This window comes from Mya arenaria, chromosome 6 (genome assembly GCF_026914265.1).
Source record: "Mya arenaria isolate MELC-2E11 chromosome 6, ASM2691426v1".
In the NCBI taxonomy this organism is placed as follows: Eukaryota; Metazoa; Mollusca; class Bivalvia; order Myida; family Myidae; genus Mya; species Mya arenaria.
Genome location: NC_069127.1, coordinates 40,578,341 through 40,597,016, shown reverse-complemented (window position 1 = coordinate 40,597,016; position 18,676 = coordinate 40,578,341). Strand labels below are relative to the sequence as shown.

At 33.1% G+C, this 18,676-nt stretch overlaps 1 protein-coding gene across 1 annotated transcript; it reads right to left on the bottom strand.

Moving 5' to 3' along the window:
* Positions 1–1,557: 1,557 nt before the first annotated feature.
* LOC128237788 (deleted in malignant brain tumors 1 protein-like) lies at positions 1,558–17,388 on the bottom strand. Its single transcript, XM_052953371.1, has 13 exons — positions 17,246–17,388; positions 15,602–15,749; positions 15,066–15,232; positions 14,042–14,215; positions 9,464–9,611; positions 8,901–9,067; positions 7,615–7,762; positions 7,099–7,265; positions 6,024–6,171; positions 5,479–5,645; positions 4,571–4,744; positions 3,832–3,981; positions 1,558–1,790 (listed from the first exon to the last, which is right to left on the bottom strand). Exons 1-13 carry the CDS (start codon positions 17,319–17,321, stop codon positions 1,558–1,560), a joined length of 2,067 nt encoding a protein of 688 aa, XP_052809331.1. The 5' UTR covers positions 17,322–17,388.
* Positions 17,389–18,676: the final 1,288 nt, after the last annotated feature.

The following is an 18,676-nucleotide window of genomic DNA, read 5'->3' as shown; positions in this document are numbered from 1 at the left end:
TTTAATTTTTTGCTTTTTACCTGGACGACAGACCGGTCGTGTGGCCCAGCCGCTTGTCAAACATACGATGGTCTCTGCACCCGACACAGTATATCCAGAGTACGAGTACGTTACTATTGCACCAATCAGTGTGTCTGTGGGAGCTTTATACGTGCTGTAAGGCACTGCTGGTACGATGCCACAATCTGTGTATACAGAACCCTTTATCCAATGATTTACATTTAGTATTGTTTCAAATATTCTTATTCAGCATATTAACGATATGCAATTAAATGTTGCACACACAAGTACAATTTTGTATATGAGTCAGCTCATACTGATTATTTAACTACGACTATTAATATTAAAATCAACTGATGTCCAAGAAACCCGTTTAAATCTTGTGCGGTCTATTTTCATCAAATGGACATTTTGCACGTGTTCACTTCTTTACAAAACGAAATGATTTGACTGATCATATAAATATAATAATGAATGCGAACAACTAGGCTTGGATTTGCTATATATTATTCTACAAGAACGGTAAGCTTACAATGAATAACATGTTAATGTAGGGAAAGAAGGTTTAAACTGAAAACTGTTTTGTGAATTTAAAATCGATTAGCTGCCCCAATATGAATGTGACCTCCTACACATATGAACGTTGCGTTGATGATGTAAGAAATAGTTTCCCAATCCTTTGAAGCGGCTTCCGCTTCCGGTTACAGGTTACTGTGATAACGAATATATTCCTGACATTAGCTCTTCTATTGCAACTTTGTATTTATGCTTCAAATACTTAAATTTTATAAATCTGGTTATTGTTTTTATTGTATGAAAGGAAAACTTTGATTTGGAAGAAGCACTACTTTTTCGATGTATTACCTATTGATACATTAATTTACACATTGTCTCAAAACTTTTTTCTGAATGACACAATTATATTGGAATTTAATCGGGGGCTGTTCGGGGGAATCCTGCGCCTTAACCGTCACTTCTAATTATAACAAGCCGTGTGACACCAGTAAATCGATTGGTTACCAAAATAAATTGATATATGGATGGGTGGATGGATGGATTGGATTGATTGATTGGTGATTGAAAGGAAGGATAGTTAATTTTATGACATGTACAAGTTACGTCGTCAACAACACATACGTTTACAATAAATCATGTCAATGTGCACATGCATATTAACAAAAAGATTCATACCTTTGTATATACAAATATAGAAAGGGAAAAATAAGAGATAATGGGATGTAGACAGGTCTGGTCAACGGTGTATTCAGGGTTTTTTTCTAATTTATATTGGATATTAGAAACGTTTTCTTTGTCGACGATAGTGTTGTACTTGTTGGAAAATCTTATTTTTTGTCTGAAGAGTGGCTTGTGTTGATCAAGACAGTATTTTTTGGAGAGACAATGGCCTGATATTGGATAACTGGTCGAAAAGATTATTTCTTTGAGCATGATAAAGTGCATTCCTTGAAAGAAAGAGGTCGAAAGTAAATATGATTTTCATGCAATATTCCGAAGGTTAATATGGTTTCTAAGATTTAACAAATTTGCATCTCCAACTCAGGATGGAATAAATGTCGAAAGATAATTAGGTGTAAGAGAATTTAACATCTTGTAGAAAAATGTTGGTTTATGTTTTCGCCTTCTTTCTCTTGGAGATTCAAGTCCCGTTTCAGTGTACAAGTTTGATAAGGAGGCTAGTCGTGTGGCCCCGGATATAATTTGTGTCGCCTCTTGATGTACTTTCTCTAGGTCGTCTTCGTCAGCTTGAGTAAGATCATCACAGGCAACGTCTGCATATTATAACAAAGCTCGTATGAATGTTGTGTAAAGAACTTCCAGAGATTTCCGATCTAACACTTAGGACGTATTTAACGGATCGCATTAAGTAGATTGGCCACCAGGCCTTCTTTTTGACGGTTTGGATATGGTTATGTCATGAGCAGTTGCTAGAAAGTGTGACATCCAAATGCTTGTGAGTTGTAACGCATGTTATTTGAACGTTATTTATCAATAAAGGTGGATGAAACGGTCCATTTGTTGTAGGAGAAAAAAGAAAAAGGGTCTCTCGTTTTGCTTGGTTAAACGAAACAAGCCACCTTTCAGCCCACATTTTCCATTTCAGCATAAAGCTGCGCGGCGGTAAGGTAGGTGTCATCTACAAGTATATATAAGGTAGTGTCATCCGCAAAAGACGAATGGGTGACTGGATATCACGAACAATATCTTTGATATATAAAAGGAATATTAAGGGATCTAGAATTTAGCCTTGAAGAATCAAGCATATATTGTAACCGTGCCTGACATAGTTCCAGACAGAACAGCACACTGATTTATTTCACTGAGGTAATCGGTAATTCAAAAACATAAGGATCAGAAAATGCCACTTTCTCGAAGTTTCTAAAGAAGACCTTCGTGCCAAATACTCATAAATTTATCAGGTGGTATTTTATTTGAATTTTTGGAAGATTTGGAATTTATAAATTTGATGATAATCTAGGTCTGCTTTTTGATACGTTTTAAAATATATGTTTCTCTTTCTGTTACCAACATTTTGTTTTCGAAAATAGAATGGCAATAATGAATGACATAAATCCAATTTGTTTTGTCCACAGAATTTGATTTTTTATCTAGGCATTTTAAAAAGCTGTTAACTCGCGGACACGTACTGTAATTTTGTTTAATGGCATGGTTGTAACTTTGCGACGCCATACTGAGTTTGAAAATCGGCAGCCTACTTTTACGTATATATTTTAATGAAAATATTGTGGATATTATTATGAAAATAATGTTCAATGAGTTGGATTAACCTGTTTCTGTTGATGATATAAGTATAAGTAAAAGAGTAAAATCTACGTCGAAGTGCTGGGCCCGATACAGTTTTAGATGAGTTTTTATATTACGAAACATGGCACATTTTCACCGGTATTTTCTGTGTTGTTTAATAAAATTTAATGTTTAGAATAATATTAATATCATTTTCCTGAATTTTAAAGTGATGGATATTGAATGTGTATTAACATAATGGGAAGTCTGTCAGCTATTCAGAATATAAGAGGAATTACATTATTGATTGTACTAGGGAAATTATTAACTAGATGTATCAATGAACGGTTATAATTTAGACATCTTTTTTTATTAATGTAGGCTGAGCCTAAAATGTTTGTACAGTATAATTGTTTTTAGTAGAATTTTGAACGTTTGGTAACATGGGCTGAAAAGAAACAAAACATATACGTTGAATCACAAGCCGGATTTCGTTCAAATATTGGATCTACTGACAATGTTTTTGCTCAACATGGTTTGATAAAGCATATCCCAAATACGAATGAACAATAAATTTGTTTATTTTTGATAATTCTAAAGCATTTGATAACCTTGTTCGACGTAACATTCGGTATTAATTATATAAGTAGGGTCTTCGATAAAAACTGTTTAATGTTATAAGGGTATATAGTAGTGTCAAAGCTTCTTGGAGGAATTGGTTAATTGTTTTCTTTCTAGTCTAGCATGTACAGTTCACTATATTAGTGGATGATTACTCACAACTTAATTTATTTTGACAATGAAAATGTTAAGCCAAAGTAATTAATATCTCCGTAAATACAATGTTTATCTGTAAAAGAAACTATTTCAGCTGCATTAAACAAGAAACGGTTCCTACTATTATATTTGTAACTATATATGTATGAATTAAATAGAACCATATGTACAATCAAATTTCAGACGGATTTAATATTGTAGAGACAAGCAAACTAAATTTAAATTGCTAAAACAGGTTGATAAACTAAAAACGAAGATGATATTTAATTGTTATACTTATGCGTATCTTACCTGGATGACAGACTGGTCGTGTGGCCCAACCGCTTGCCAAGCATGCAATGGTCTTTGCACCCGACACCGTATACCCATAATTACACGAGTACGTTACACGTGCACCGAGGAGTGTGTTTGTGGGGACTGTATACGTGCTGTGTGGCACCGCTGGTACAGTGCCACAATATGTGTATAAAAAGCTTGTTGAAGAAAAGATAGGAAATCTTCTGACTAATGAGCTTAAATCCTTTGATTTAAATTATATATTTTAAACTGCTTTAAATATTCTTATTCTTGTTTATTCACATTTCAAGTGTATTATGATGTAAAAATAAAAACAAAATTCTTGTATCGGTAAGTCTAATTAACCTCTGTCATTAAAGAAATAAAACAAATTATATTCACAATCTAAACTACGACGAGAATGAAATTAAATTTTAATGATGTCAAATTAATTCGTTTCAAGCCTTAAGCTTTTCATTATTATTAAATGGTCATTTTAAACGAGTTCAGCACTTTTCGAAATAAAATGATTTGTTTTAACAAATAAATAAATAGGTAAGCATTTATTTAACGAAAATGATGGGCCAGCAAAAATCATTGAACACGGTCTTAATTGGACCCTTATATTTTCAGAGCTGTGGTTTTTAATGTTTACACTCAAAACAGAACGCAGTGTTCTGTACAGGTAAAATGTAAATGGAAAATTTGATTCCACAAGCCAGTAGCCTAATATTTATACATAGAGCACACATACCGCGAGTACAAGTTGGAGGAATACCATCCAACTGACCGTCAGCTTGACAAGTCCTCACTATGCCATTCGTATGGATGTAGCCTCCTGCACATGTGTAAGTAACGGTCGTGTTGTAAACAATTGCTGCCCCAGTATCTCTGGAAGCGTTTACTACGTACGGTAAAATGCAAGCTCCTGCGATAATAAATAAATATATATATATATATATAAGGTCTTCTTTTGCAACATTATTCTGTCACTTCAAGTACATAAAGGGACTTTAAAATATCGCATGTTGAATAAATTGTTTTCTTATTTTGATCAGATTTATTTGTTTAAACTTATGTATATGCGTGAATAAAATACGATCCTTATTTGAAATAAAATCAAGCTTAATATTTAATTTCAATTGGGTAATTTATGTTTTTAGTGAAAGTAAGCACCGCTTGTTATACGTTCATATTATATACTATTTATGGATGGAATTTCTTGTTATGTGTTAAAAACCATGTTGAACATGAATCTCAGAATTCATATTTGGTGTTTATTAATTGAAATAATTATCAAAATTAATAGTATTTGCTTTAAAATATCCCAAACGTTACATATAACGTGAATTTCAAAAACAATTTCAGAGCTTGTCCTGGTACAATAATGCCATGTATGTGTTTATAGTTTTCTCTTAACTCAATTGAGCTTCTGAATGACACACAGATATCGAATGACATGGATGGATATATAGTTTATTTATGCCGATAACAATGTGCACTGTCAACAACAAACCCATTCCCATTTTGTTTAGTTTTTCCATTAATATCGCAATACCCTTTCGATTACACTTGCTTTTTTATCTTAATGTTAAATCATTTATTCACGATTTTTATGCTTGATTAACTGTCCAAAAAGAAGATGTAAAAGGTGATGTATACTACATGTAACTCCGACATCTTTATTATGTCCGCAGTTGTGCTGTCCCCATGGTCTGAACATACACAAGTCGATAACAGTCTCGTTTCCTTGACAAGTACCATTATCCAGCCAAATCGGGCCATTACCTTTGCCGTAATAGGCATTTGAAAGTAACGCCACTTTGTCCCTGAAATTGGACAAATCTAATAAATAAATGTTTCTGTTTGAGAAATGCTTTCTCTCTGATTTTTACGCTTTCAACTCACGACTCATGCAACTGATTTTAAGTATTCAATGAAGGAACTTCTGTTACTAAATCAATACAAATGCTCAAACTTTAAGTATAAAAAACACCCAATTTAATCCGTTTCCTAAATTGAAATTAATGCTAATGTCTTTTTTACGTTTTCATTTGTGCATTCGAGAGTGCCGATATATTTGGAACTTTTTGCATTTAAGAGGTGATTAAAGCGAAGAAAAATGTATTTGAAAAGAAATAAATGTTTGACTAAGTAATATTTCAGCAGTTTATTTTTTCACTACCTATTTTGGTCAAATAACTTACGTAGCATATCCGAGTTGTCGGCACACGACCTTGGCAAAGTTAATGTTCAAACCATATCCACATACCGTACCCCATGTTCCATCGTGATATACTTCAACACGTCCCTCAAATTGTCTTGCACCATTAAGTAGTCTTATAGCACTTGAACCTAAAGAAGTAAAAATAAAACATTTGGAATTCAATTGTTACATGAAAACCTTGTCGCATTGTGGCGTGTCTATTTAATATGATTTCGTTTAGGGAAAAAAGATGCAATTCCTGTTAGACTATTTAAAAAGAAATCATTTAGACTAAGTATTATCTTACCTTGCATGCAAAATTGTAAAAATGCCAGCATTTCAAACACAATTCATAACTGCCAACTTGTACATTAATACGGTAAATTTTCCATCAATTTATACATTACGATATTAGGGCCATCATTGACAAAATGAGTGCTTATTAGGTTATATTAAACCTTACATAAATGTGTCCCTTCTTTGTATATATAAACTCGATCGGTGCGTATATCACTGTATTTTGATATAAATCCAGTTTTATGACGTCAGCGGTCCATATCATATTTTTGGCAGCTCCAGACTTCGCCAAAAATGTTATATGGACCGCTGACGTCATCCAACTGCTTAGTGCGGCTTGCCTTTTTCACAACGACGAAAATATTATTAGCTTTATTACATAAAACACATATGAAGTGCTTTAAAAATATTGAATGGTAATATAAAATGTTCGGTATAATATAAGACCATAACTAATACTAATAGTTTATGATATTTTCATAACTTCTACTTTCGAACATCTTGCTGTCGCTATTGTGAATATTGTATGTTATGTAAGTGATACTTTTCATCTCCGAATGATCTTTATGTTCCTTAAGTATTTATTATTTAAAGCTTGAAACATTCGTATTCCATTTAATTGTTTCCCTTTATTCTCGAATTCACTTTCTGCTTCGTATATAAATGTTTATTATTTTTGTTTATTCTTTGTATGTTAGATAAATGTATATACTGTTCTATTATATGATGCATTTTATATCAAACTCCCAAGAAATGGAGAAGTGAAAAATGATATTTACTACATGCAACTCCAACAACTCTTCCATGCCAACAGCCGTGTAGTCCCCAAGGTTTGAACATACACAAGTTGATCACACTTTCGTTTCCTTGACAAATACCATCGTCCAGCCAAATCGGGCCAGTACCTCTACCGTAATAGGCTCTTGGAAGTACGGTAACATTGTCCCTTTAATTGAACAAGTATTATAACTAAATATTTTATTTTAGATTATTGATCCTTTCCACTAATCAAATTTTGCTATTCATAAAGGGTCCTTTTGTAATCTAATCGCTACAAATGCTTAGAGCGTAAAGACACTGACTTGACTCCGATTCCTAGATCAAAACTAATACTAATTCATACTCATTCTAATTTATATTCACTTCATCATTTGAGTATCTGATACTGCTAATAAAGTCGGAATTTTGTGCATGAATAAGTATTAAAGCGGAGAAAAATGCTTTCAAATAGCAACAAATATTTGACCAAAATTACTTCTACAATATTATCTTATTTTCCTATTAAAATAACTTACGTAGCATATCCAAGCTGTCGACATACGACCTTGGCAAAGTTTGAGTCTGTGTTATCATCACAGATCGTACCCCATGTTCCATTGTGAAGTACTTCAACACGACCCTCTAATTGCGTTGAGCCGTCACGTAGTCTTATAGCACTTGAACCTAAATAAAAAAAATGCATTTGAATTTCAGTTTAAACGAGGATTTTAAAATGTCGACGTTCCATTGTGAAAAGCTTTAAATTTCTTTTTTAAATCATAAGAACATAACGGCAATGTTTGACACAAGGTCGGCTTATTAGATAATATGTAGTCGAAATCACTAAAAAGATATTCAAAATATCAAATAGAAGTCTAACAATAGTTCCTATATCGTAAAAAAACTCCTACTTGAAAGTAAACTTTGTTTAATTATGGCAGCCATCTTGGTCACCTTTTTCAGCTTGATTTAGTCAAAATGCTTTATAATTTCATCAATGTATACTTTTTCAATGTTTTCAATAAAACTATGATGATTTCTGACTAGATGTACACATGTGAAAGAAACTCAGCATTCAGTTACATTTTGAGGCCATTTTTAGAATAACATTCATTCCATGACTAAGAATATTAACTCATGATATTTTCGTTTATACCGAGTTCAAACAAAACGCTTTCGTTGTCGTGAATATGTTGATATGGCATTATTTTGATCTCCGAATGGTAATAAACGTATCTTAAGAATTTACTAGTTAAATCGGTTTTTTTATGAAACATACGCATTTCCTTTCATTGTTCTTTTTCCAGGAATATCGTTATTTATTCTCCATTAAACTTCTGTTTTGTATCTCATTGTATAATAATGTATGTACACTGCATAATTAGTGTATTGTACATTGTAGAAAAAAAAATGTGATATATACTACATGTAACTCCGACATGGTAAGAATAACATTCATTCCATAACTAAGTCTACTAGATAGTGATATTTTGAGTTCAAACAAAACGCTTTCGTTGTCGTGAATATCTTATGTTTAAACTGAATTAATTTGATCTCCGAATGGTAATAAATGTTGTTGTTTTTTAAGAATTTACTGGTTAAGGTTAAACATGCTTTTTATGAAACATACACATTTCCTTTTATTGCTTTTTCCCCCAGTAATGTTGATATTTATTCTCCATTGAACTTCTGTTTTTTATCGTATTGTTAAATAATGTATTTACACTGTTTATATTATTGATGTATGAACCATGCTATTAAAGAATGCGTTTTCAATGCGTTTGTAGGCTTCAGAAATGGATAAATAAAAGGTGATATATACTACATGTAACTCCGACATCTTCATTATGTCCGCATTTGTGCTGTCCCCATGAGCTGGATATACACAAGTCGACCACAGTCTCGTTTCCTTGACATAAAACATCGTCCAGCCAAATCTGGTCACTACCTGCACCGAAATAGGCACTCGAACGAACCGCAACATTGACCCTTGAATTGAAATGGTCTGTTAAATACATATTTTTATTCTTGAATTGCATTATTTCTGATAATTAACCCTTTCTACTCGTGCAATATGCAACTAATAAGATAAATATATTGTTATATTTTTAAGAGGATGAACGTTTGTAACTCAATCGATATAAATGCTTTAAGCATAAAGACACCAACTTGATTCCTATTCCTGGATATAAATTAATGTTAAAGTTCTTTTCATTTTTTTTTTTCATTTTTGTATGCAAGACTGCCAAACCAATTAGAACATTTGCATAAATAAGTGGTTACAGGATGAAATTGTGTTTTTTTAAAGCAACAAATGTTTGACAAAGGAATACTTCAACAATTGTTCTTCTTTAGAAAAGTTACCTAATTAGCAACTTAACTTACGTATCATATCCGAGCTGCCGACATACGACCTTGGCAAAGTTTGTGTCTATACCATTCCCACAGACCGTACCCCATGATCCGTTGTGAAGTACTTCAACACGACCCTCTAATTGCGTTGTACCGTTCCGTAGTCTAATAAGACGTGAACCTAAAAAAGAAAAAAAATCAGTTCTTACGTGGCGTTTAATTTGTCACGATTCAATTGTGAAAAACTGCCGCAATACCCTCCGCGTGCCGTAAGTCAAGACAAGGGTAACACTATGCCCACGACCTCTCGACAATTTTGTCTAAAGGAAAACATATTTACTGGACACGCCCAAATGCCACCAGGTTTTCAAGTTGCGGAATTGAAAGGTCTATTTAAATTCAACTAGAGATGGCAAAGCCTGCAGGTGAACAAGGATAACTGATAGCTTAATAAGCTTTTCTATGTTTAAATATAGCTTTGCCCCGTCTTAATTTCATTCCAAAAAATATCATTAAATGGCATTTTCATATAAAAATTTACATTTTCGAACATTTTTGCCATCTAAATATCATTTTGAACATTAATGATGTGTAAAATATGATATTACACATATTCTTTATTTTACACTTTAACATGAGATGACTAATGAATACATATCAATGTTCATGTCCAATTTTGTACGAATGCTATACATTTAACTCTACCTGCGGCCATTTTAGACACAATCTTGAAAAACAAGAGTTGCTCTAGGGCGGAACGAGGCCATCAAACGGGGGTCTAGACCTAAGCTCTATTACCTAGATTTGATTAATTTATGTCGACGATAAGGGCGTAAATTATGGTCCATTTAAATGTGAAAAGCTGGAAGTGCCATTCTGTTTAAATAATTATTGTCAAGAAATAACCTGTTACCATTAAAAGAAAACCATCATTTACTAGAAATTTACTAGAAATTGAACACGCAAGAGGCGACAGCAATGGATGATTTTTTATTCCAACTGAAAAGATTATCGTCAATGTACTTGTGGAATCTTCATAGTTTTTGACCATTTACCGCTTATCTACAGCATATCAGCGACGTCCATTATTAAGTCAAAGCCACCGCTACGCATAAACTTGACAAAACAAGTGTACACATGAACATTTAATTAACAAAGTCTAGACAGTGAAATGAATTATAACACTATTTTTGACAGTTCAAATTGTTGCCCTGATTTACTTAATATGATAATAATAAACGCATTAAAATCAATACGTACTGTACTACCAAATGTTCTAATGTAAACCTAGACTAGAAACGAGATATAACAGCATTTTACACAACGGCCACTCAAAGTCTACCCATATGTTTTAAACCCATAAGTATTAAATAAGTATGCCAATTGTTAGATATTGCAGCAAATTGTGGAATAATATTAAATCTAGTGACATTACTTTAAACAATCGAAAGCAACATTTTATTTTTAAGAAAGTCCTAAGGTCTCACTTAACAGCCAGATTTCGTTTATGTGCGAGTACATGCTGGGACTTAAGAAGTTATATTTGTCTGTAAAAATCAGGAACGTATTGTTTTTACACTTGTAAGTATTTCTTGACCCTAAATGTACTAGTTAAAAAGATTTTAAGACGATAATGTCAGTACGTCCAAGATGAGAATGTAAATACAGGTTTAATACCTGAGGTGTGTTAAAGTTTATGTACTTTATTAACCTTCAAGTTGATTTAATTGATCCTGAAATAAATACCATTTAGACACCAATTGAAAACTACTGTGAACTGTCTCGTGCGTACGAAAGAAATTTTGCTTTTCAAAATGTAATACCCAAGTTGCTTCACAGCAACCGTGTATTATATTTTTGAAACGAACTATTTCAAAAATGTCCAAATGTTAATTGTTCAGCTCTGGTGTAAAATATCACCGGACTGTCTTCAATGATGTTACAACTGTGATAAATGCGTTACTATCGTAGAAAGACACAGCGATATGAATGCAGTATACACGAACGAGATATTTGGTGTTTAATCGCTGACGTCACAGAACTATATATATATATATATATATATATATATATATATATAATATATATATATATATATATATATATATATATATATATATATATATATATATATATATATATATATATATATATATATATATATATATATATATATATATATATTCTTGAAAACCAAGAGTTGCTCTAGGGCGGAACGAGGCCATCAAACGGGGGTCTAGACCTAGACAGGTTTAATAGTTTCCTAGACCGGGGGTCTATATATATATATATATATATATATATATATATATATATATATATATAGTATCAATGGAATGAGAAACGTTCTTCTTCGCACTTCTTGGAGCTAATGTCATTGTTTCTGATTACCAGCTGACTTAATACTATAGATAATTAGTTTTATAAAATATCAAAATCAGCCCGTGTGGTGGAAATAAAGAGTTGAGTATAATGTATAGTTAAATAAACTACTTATAGTAACTATATCTAATACAAGTATGAAGTAATCAAAACATGATGAATGCAATGATAAAAAACAACAAAATTTAGAAAATTAAATGATTTTTAAAAGCAACCAAAACATACTGTATAGATTGCGAAGTTCTTGTTTAGTGTTTTCTAAGAATTGAATAAATAAAATAATTAATTAATGATGTATTATTGAATAAATGGATGGATTGATGGATTGATGGATGGAAATATGGAGCGATGAGGGATGGATGGAAATATGGAAGAGGAATGAAGGGACAGAAGGAGGCATGTTGGGAAAGAGGGTGGAAGGAAATTTTGAAAGAAATTTGGAAGGGAGTTAAAAATGAAAAGTGGAATGAAGTCTGGAAGGAAGGAAGATTGGAAGAATGGATAAAGGAAGGAAATTTTGAAAAAAAGAAGTTTGGAAGGATTACAGTTTGAAAGGAAGGAAGGAAGTTTTAAAGGAAGCTACGAAAGTTTGGCAGTTTGAAATAAAGTTTGGAAGGAAGGAAGTTTAGACGTTTGCAAGGAAGGTAGAAAGTAAGTTTGTAAGTTTTTAAGGAAGTTTGGAAGGAAGTTTAAAAAATTGGAAATTTGAAAGTAAGGAAGGAAAACAGTTCAGAAGAAAGAAGAAAGTTTGGAAGGAAGGAAGTTTCGAAGGAAAGAAAGAAGTTTGTAAGGAAGGAAAAAAGATTGAAAGGAAGATAAGAAGTTTGGAAGTTTGGAAGGAAGGAAGTTTGAAAGTCTGAAAGGAAATTTGGAAGGAAGTTTGTGCGTTTGTAAGGAAGTTTGGAAGGAAGGAAGTTTGAAAGGAAGAAAGTTTGGAAGGAAGTTTGAAAGGAAGATTGGAAGGAATGAAGTTTTAAAGGAAGGAAGTTTGGAAGGAAGGAAGTTTGGAAGGAAAAAAAGAAGTTTGAAAGTAAGTTTGTAAGGAAGAAAGGATGGAAGTTTGGAAGGAAGGGAGGAAGTTTGGAAGGAAGGAAGGAAGTTTAGAAGATGGGAAGATTGGAATGAAGGAAGGAAGTTTGTAAGGAAGTTTGTAAGGAAGAAAAAAGGCAGTTTGTAAGGAAGTTTGCAAGGAAGAAAGTTTGTAAGGAAAGAAGTGTGTAAGGAAGGGAGGAAGTTTCTAAGGAATGAAGGAAGTTTGTAAGGAAGGAAGGAAGTTTGCAAGGAAGGAAGTTTGGAAGGAAGGAAGTTTGGAAGGAAGGAAGGAAGGAAGTTTGGAAGGAAGGAAGGAAGTTTGGAAGGAAGGAAGTTTGGAAGGAAGGAAGTTTGGAAGGAAGGAAGGAAGGAAGGAAGGAAGGAAGGAAGGAAGGAAGGAAGGAAGGAAGTTTGGAAGGAAGGAAGGAAGGAAGTTTGGAAGGAAGGAAGTTTGGAAGTTTGGAAGGAAGGAAGGAAGTTTGGAAGTTTGGAAGGAAGGAAGGAAGTTTGGAAGGAAGGAAGTTTGGAAGTTTGGAAGGAAGGAAGGAAGGAAGGAAGGAAGGAAGGAAGGAAGGAAGGAAGGAAGGAAGGAAGGAAGGAAGGAAGGAAGGAAGGAAGGAAGGAAGGAAGGAAGGAAGGAAGGAAGGAAGGAAGGAAGGAAGGAAGGAAGGAAGGACTTGTAGTTTTACAATAAAAAATAAGCGTTTATAGCAAAGATAACACAATACCAGGGAAAGTATGCAAAGAAAAAAAGCTTATTTATATTGTTTATAATGATATAGGTAATCCGAATTCAATGCATTATTGCACAAATCAGTCATATGCGCAGAAAGTATGTGTGCAAATTCTACAACATATTAATTTATAAGTTAAGCTTTGGCAAAGGCTTTACATCGTTTAAAAAATATCAAATAGAGACGACAAGGGTGACACAGGAATTCAAAATAATAAGGTTTACTAAATCAATAAATTATTGAATGCGAATGTTCAGACTTGGAATTGCAATTATTCTACGAGAATTGTGACCTTTTGATAAATAACATGTTATAGTAAGGAAACACGATTTTAAATGGACCATTATATTAATACAGAGCGATGGTTGTTGACTTTTCAAACTAGAAACATGGAAAAACGATTAGATTGTTAAATGATTTCCACGAAATAGCAGAGGTGTCTTTTTTTCTAAATCACACATACCAATAGTACAAGTTGGGGAAATACCATCCAATTGACCGTCAGCTTGACAATTCCTCACTAAATTGCCATTCGTATGGATGTAGCCTCCTACACATGTGTACGTAATGGTCGTGTTGTAACTAATCGCCGCCCTAGCATATTTGGCGCTTCTTACGTACGGTACTTTGCAAGCTCCTGTGATAACGAACATATTTTTTTTATATATGGGGTCTTAATTTGCAACTAATTCTGTCACTTCAAAAACATATAGGGATTTTAAAACATCGCATGTTGACAACATTGTTTTCTTATTTTATCAAATTAATTTGTACAATTTATGTTTGGCGTGAACATAAAACGACATAGGGAAGTATTATTTAAAATAAAAATAAGCTTCATATCATTTAATTTTAATTGGGTTATATATGTTTTTAGTGAAAGAGAGAACCGCTTGTTGAATGTTCATATTACAATGTAAAACTATTTATGGATGGAATTTCTTGTTAAGTGTTAAAAACCATGTTTAACTTGAATCTCTGAATTCATGTTTGGTGATAATTAATTGAAATAATTATTAAAATTAATAGCATTCGCTTGAAACCATCCCAAACGTTACATTAAACGACCATGTCAATAATAATTTCAGAGCTTGTTGTCGTGCAATTATACAATGTAACTCCCTTGTAATGTATTGAGTTTATGTACAGTTACAAACGGTACGTTTTGTAAAATAAAATTCGGAACACAAATTACCTTATAAGAATGCTACCTGTTTATATGTTTCTCTTAACTCAATTGAGCTTCTGAATTACTCAAACATATCGAATGACATTGAGATAAGAGTAAGATATATAATTGGATTTGATGAATGGATGAAGGGATATAGAGTGAATTTATGCCGATACAACAAGCAAAACCTTTCCTTTTTATTTTTCCCGTTAATATCGCTTTACTCTTTGGATTACACTTGCTGTTTTTTTATTTCTGAACGTTTTGTATGCTTGATTAATTTTCCAGAAAAGAAGAAGTAAAAGGTGATGTATACTACATGTAACTCCGACATCCTTTTTATGTACGCAGTTGTGCTGTCCCCATGGTCTGAACATACACAAGTTGATAACAGTCTCGTTTCCTTGACAAGTAACATCGTCAAGCCAAATAGGGCCATTACCTTCACCGTAATAGGCATTTGAAACTAACGCAACATTTTCCCTGGAATTGGACAAGTCTAATAAATAAATGTTCATATTCGAGAAATGCATACTCGCTGAGTTTACCCTTTCCACTCACGATACATGGAACTGATCTTAATATTCAAAAAAATGAACTTCTGTTACTAAATCAATACAAATCCTCAAATTATAGAAACTTCCACTTTAATCCCTTTCCTGAATTGAAATTAATGCTGTTGTCTTCTGTACGTTTTCATTTGTGCATCCCAGAGTGACGATATATTTGGAACGGTTTTGCATTAAGAAGTGATTTAAGCGAAAAAAAAGTTATTGAAAAGAAATAAAAATTCGACTAAGGAATATTTTAACAGTTTGTTTTTTCACTAAATATTTTAGTCAAATAACTTACGTAGCATATCCGAGTTGTCGACACACGACCTTGGCAAAGTTAATGTTCAAACCATCCCCACATACCGTACCCCATGTTCCATTGTGATAAACTTCGACACGACCCTCGAATTGCCTTGTACCATTAACAAGTCTAATAGCACTTGAACCTAAAGAAGTATAAAAAACATTCCAAATGTAAATGTAACATTGCTTTAAAATGACAACATTTCGTTTTTGAAAACTTTCCACAAGCATGGCGTTGGACATTCGATTTGAACAGATGGCGATATTGCCTGAAAATTTCAAATATTGAAATTACGTTCTAGAATGGTAAAACAATTTAAACAGTCTAACAGGACTTGCATCCATTGTAAACCTTTCAAAAATTGTTACGTATATGAAACTCATTTCGCTACATTTGCATTGTGCTTTAAGTGAGAATGTACCTGGTGACAAAGTGTGACCTAAGTATTATCGTGTATACAGGGTTAATATTTTCGCCATTCTCAAAGACAAGGTTTCAGATTGGAGAAGCAAAAAAAAAACAAGTAACCTTAATGTGACTTTGTCAAATCCCCTAATCAATGAACAATCTACAACCCGAACAAGCCAGACATAAGGAATTGCCATCATTTAGTTTTTTTTCGGTATTGACCTTTGACCTACTGACATAGGTCTTACACGCGACATTCAAACTACTCATGGTGAATATGCGTTATTTTAAATCAACGTTTGAATGGCAAACTTACAGCCCATACCCAACAAACATTGTTGCAAAACACTCGTCTGAGCGGCCGGGCACCACAAACAAAAAAAATATAACTGCTGTTGTATATTTGTACTTTTCATTCAATATTGTGAAGATGCAATTTTTTCTCAAAAAATACGGAACTGCCCATTGATACAATCAATACGGTGAAGTTTCCATTTGCATTTCAACACACTTGTACATAACGGCCATATTTGACATAATTTTCGCTTGTTAGATTTTATATAGCTTTAAGAAAGTAGAGCTTTTAAGTAAAGTATCTGATAAATTGCATTTTAGAAATGATATCTCGTATTAGACTTACTAGATGTGTTCGAAATCGACATATAACTCTAAAATTAGTTTGTTTATCGTAGAAAAGACGCATATTTGAAAGTAAACTTTAATTTTATTTAGTTGTCTCAACCGTCTTAATCTCCCTGAGCTGGGTATGGTCAAAATGCTTTAGCAATAAAGCTTTTATGATTTCTAACTAAATGCGAAATCCGATGCACATATGAAAGAAATTCGTATTTTTGGTACAATTTGAATCATTACGATTACAAAGACTACTACTTCATGATATTATAATTAATCCTGTTTATTAATACATCTTATCTTGCTCATGTTAATATTTCACTATATATTTGATTAATTTATATCAAAATGGTCATAAATGTTCCTTAAAATTGCGCAATTTAGGGCTTCCAATGTTAAAAGAAACGTTCGCATTCACTGTTGTTGTTTTTCACATTAATATTGATATACGAACTCGATGGAATTTCTGTTTTGTATCTAAATAATTTCAAATGTATGTACGATTTGTTTGCTTAATTTGTGGATGAATTACACTACTTTATTATGCATTTTATTATTGTTATATTCATAAATAGACAAATAAAAGGTGATATATACTACATGTTACTCCCACATCTTCATTATGTCCGCAGTTGTGCTGTCCCCATGGGCTGGACATACATACATCGATCATAGTCTCGTTTCCTTGACATTTAACATCGCCCAGCCAAATCTGGTCACTGCCTTCACCGGAATATGCACTCGATCGTACCGCCACATTGTCCCTGGAAATGTATTCTCTCTGATATTTGACCCTTTCTACTCATGAGATATGCAACTGATTTGATATTTAACAACAGGATTTTTTGTACCCAAATCACTGCGAATGTTCAGAGCATAAAGACATTCATCTCATTCCAATTCCTCGTTTTAAATAATTGTGTATCCGTTACTGCCAATACATGTTTGACCCTAAAATACTCAGTGTTGTTTACAGTATTAACCTATGTAGAAAAATAACTTACGTAGTATATTCAAGCTGTCGACATACGACCTTGGCAAAGTTTGTGTCTTTACCATTCCCACAGACCGTACCCCATTTTCCATTGTGAAAAACTTCAACACGACCCTCTAATTGCGTTGAACCGTTACGTAGTCTAATCTGTCTTGAACCTGAAAGTGAATTTCAATTATTTCATGGCGATTAGAATGTCAATATTTCATTGTGAAAAGCTTCCGCAATAAAATAGACGAGTGAAAATGGTGACGATGGTGCCTTTATGATTGAAATTAAATTCAAGGTTATATAATTTGAAAATTCTTATATACAGTCGAATCCCGTTGGCTCGAACTCGCTTGGCTCGAATTTTTCGTTGGCTCGAACTATATGTAAAGGACTGATTTCTTTGTAGTGAAGGTAAACAATGCCGATTGGCTTGGAATTTCCTGAGGCTTGAGGTTATTTCGCCGTCCCTGGGAGTTCGAGCCAACGGGGATCGACTGTTTTATTAGGACTCACAACCATTGTGTCAGAAAGAAAATATATTAACTAAACATGCTGCAATGCGACCAAGTTTTCAAGTTTCCCTATTTAAAAGTGTGTGCAAATTGAACTAGTTGAAAAAGCATACAAGTGGTCAAGGATAACCTTTGGCTTCATGTGCTTTGCTGTGTTATACAAGAGCATTGTCAACTCACCAATAATACCAAACTCGCCGCTGAATTGAAACAGTGAAACAGTTGTGTGAAAAGTTGTTGAAACATATATCAAGTATTTTGATATGGAGCGTTTATTGCCATTGAGCTTTGGCTAGAATGTAAGTGGTTGCAACTTTGAAGGAAAAACAAGCGAAATACAAGAAAATGTATATCAATTATGACCCTTAAAGTATGGCATTGACTTTAAAACCATCTTACATTTGATCATTTTTACTCTAGTCCAAATCATGGCAAACTTGACCGACGAAGCTAAAATACAAGAATTTCTAATAAATTAACCTTTAGTGTGACTTTTACCTTAGACCTACTGACATGGGTTAAAAACACCAA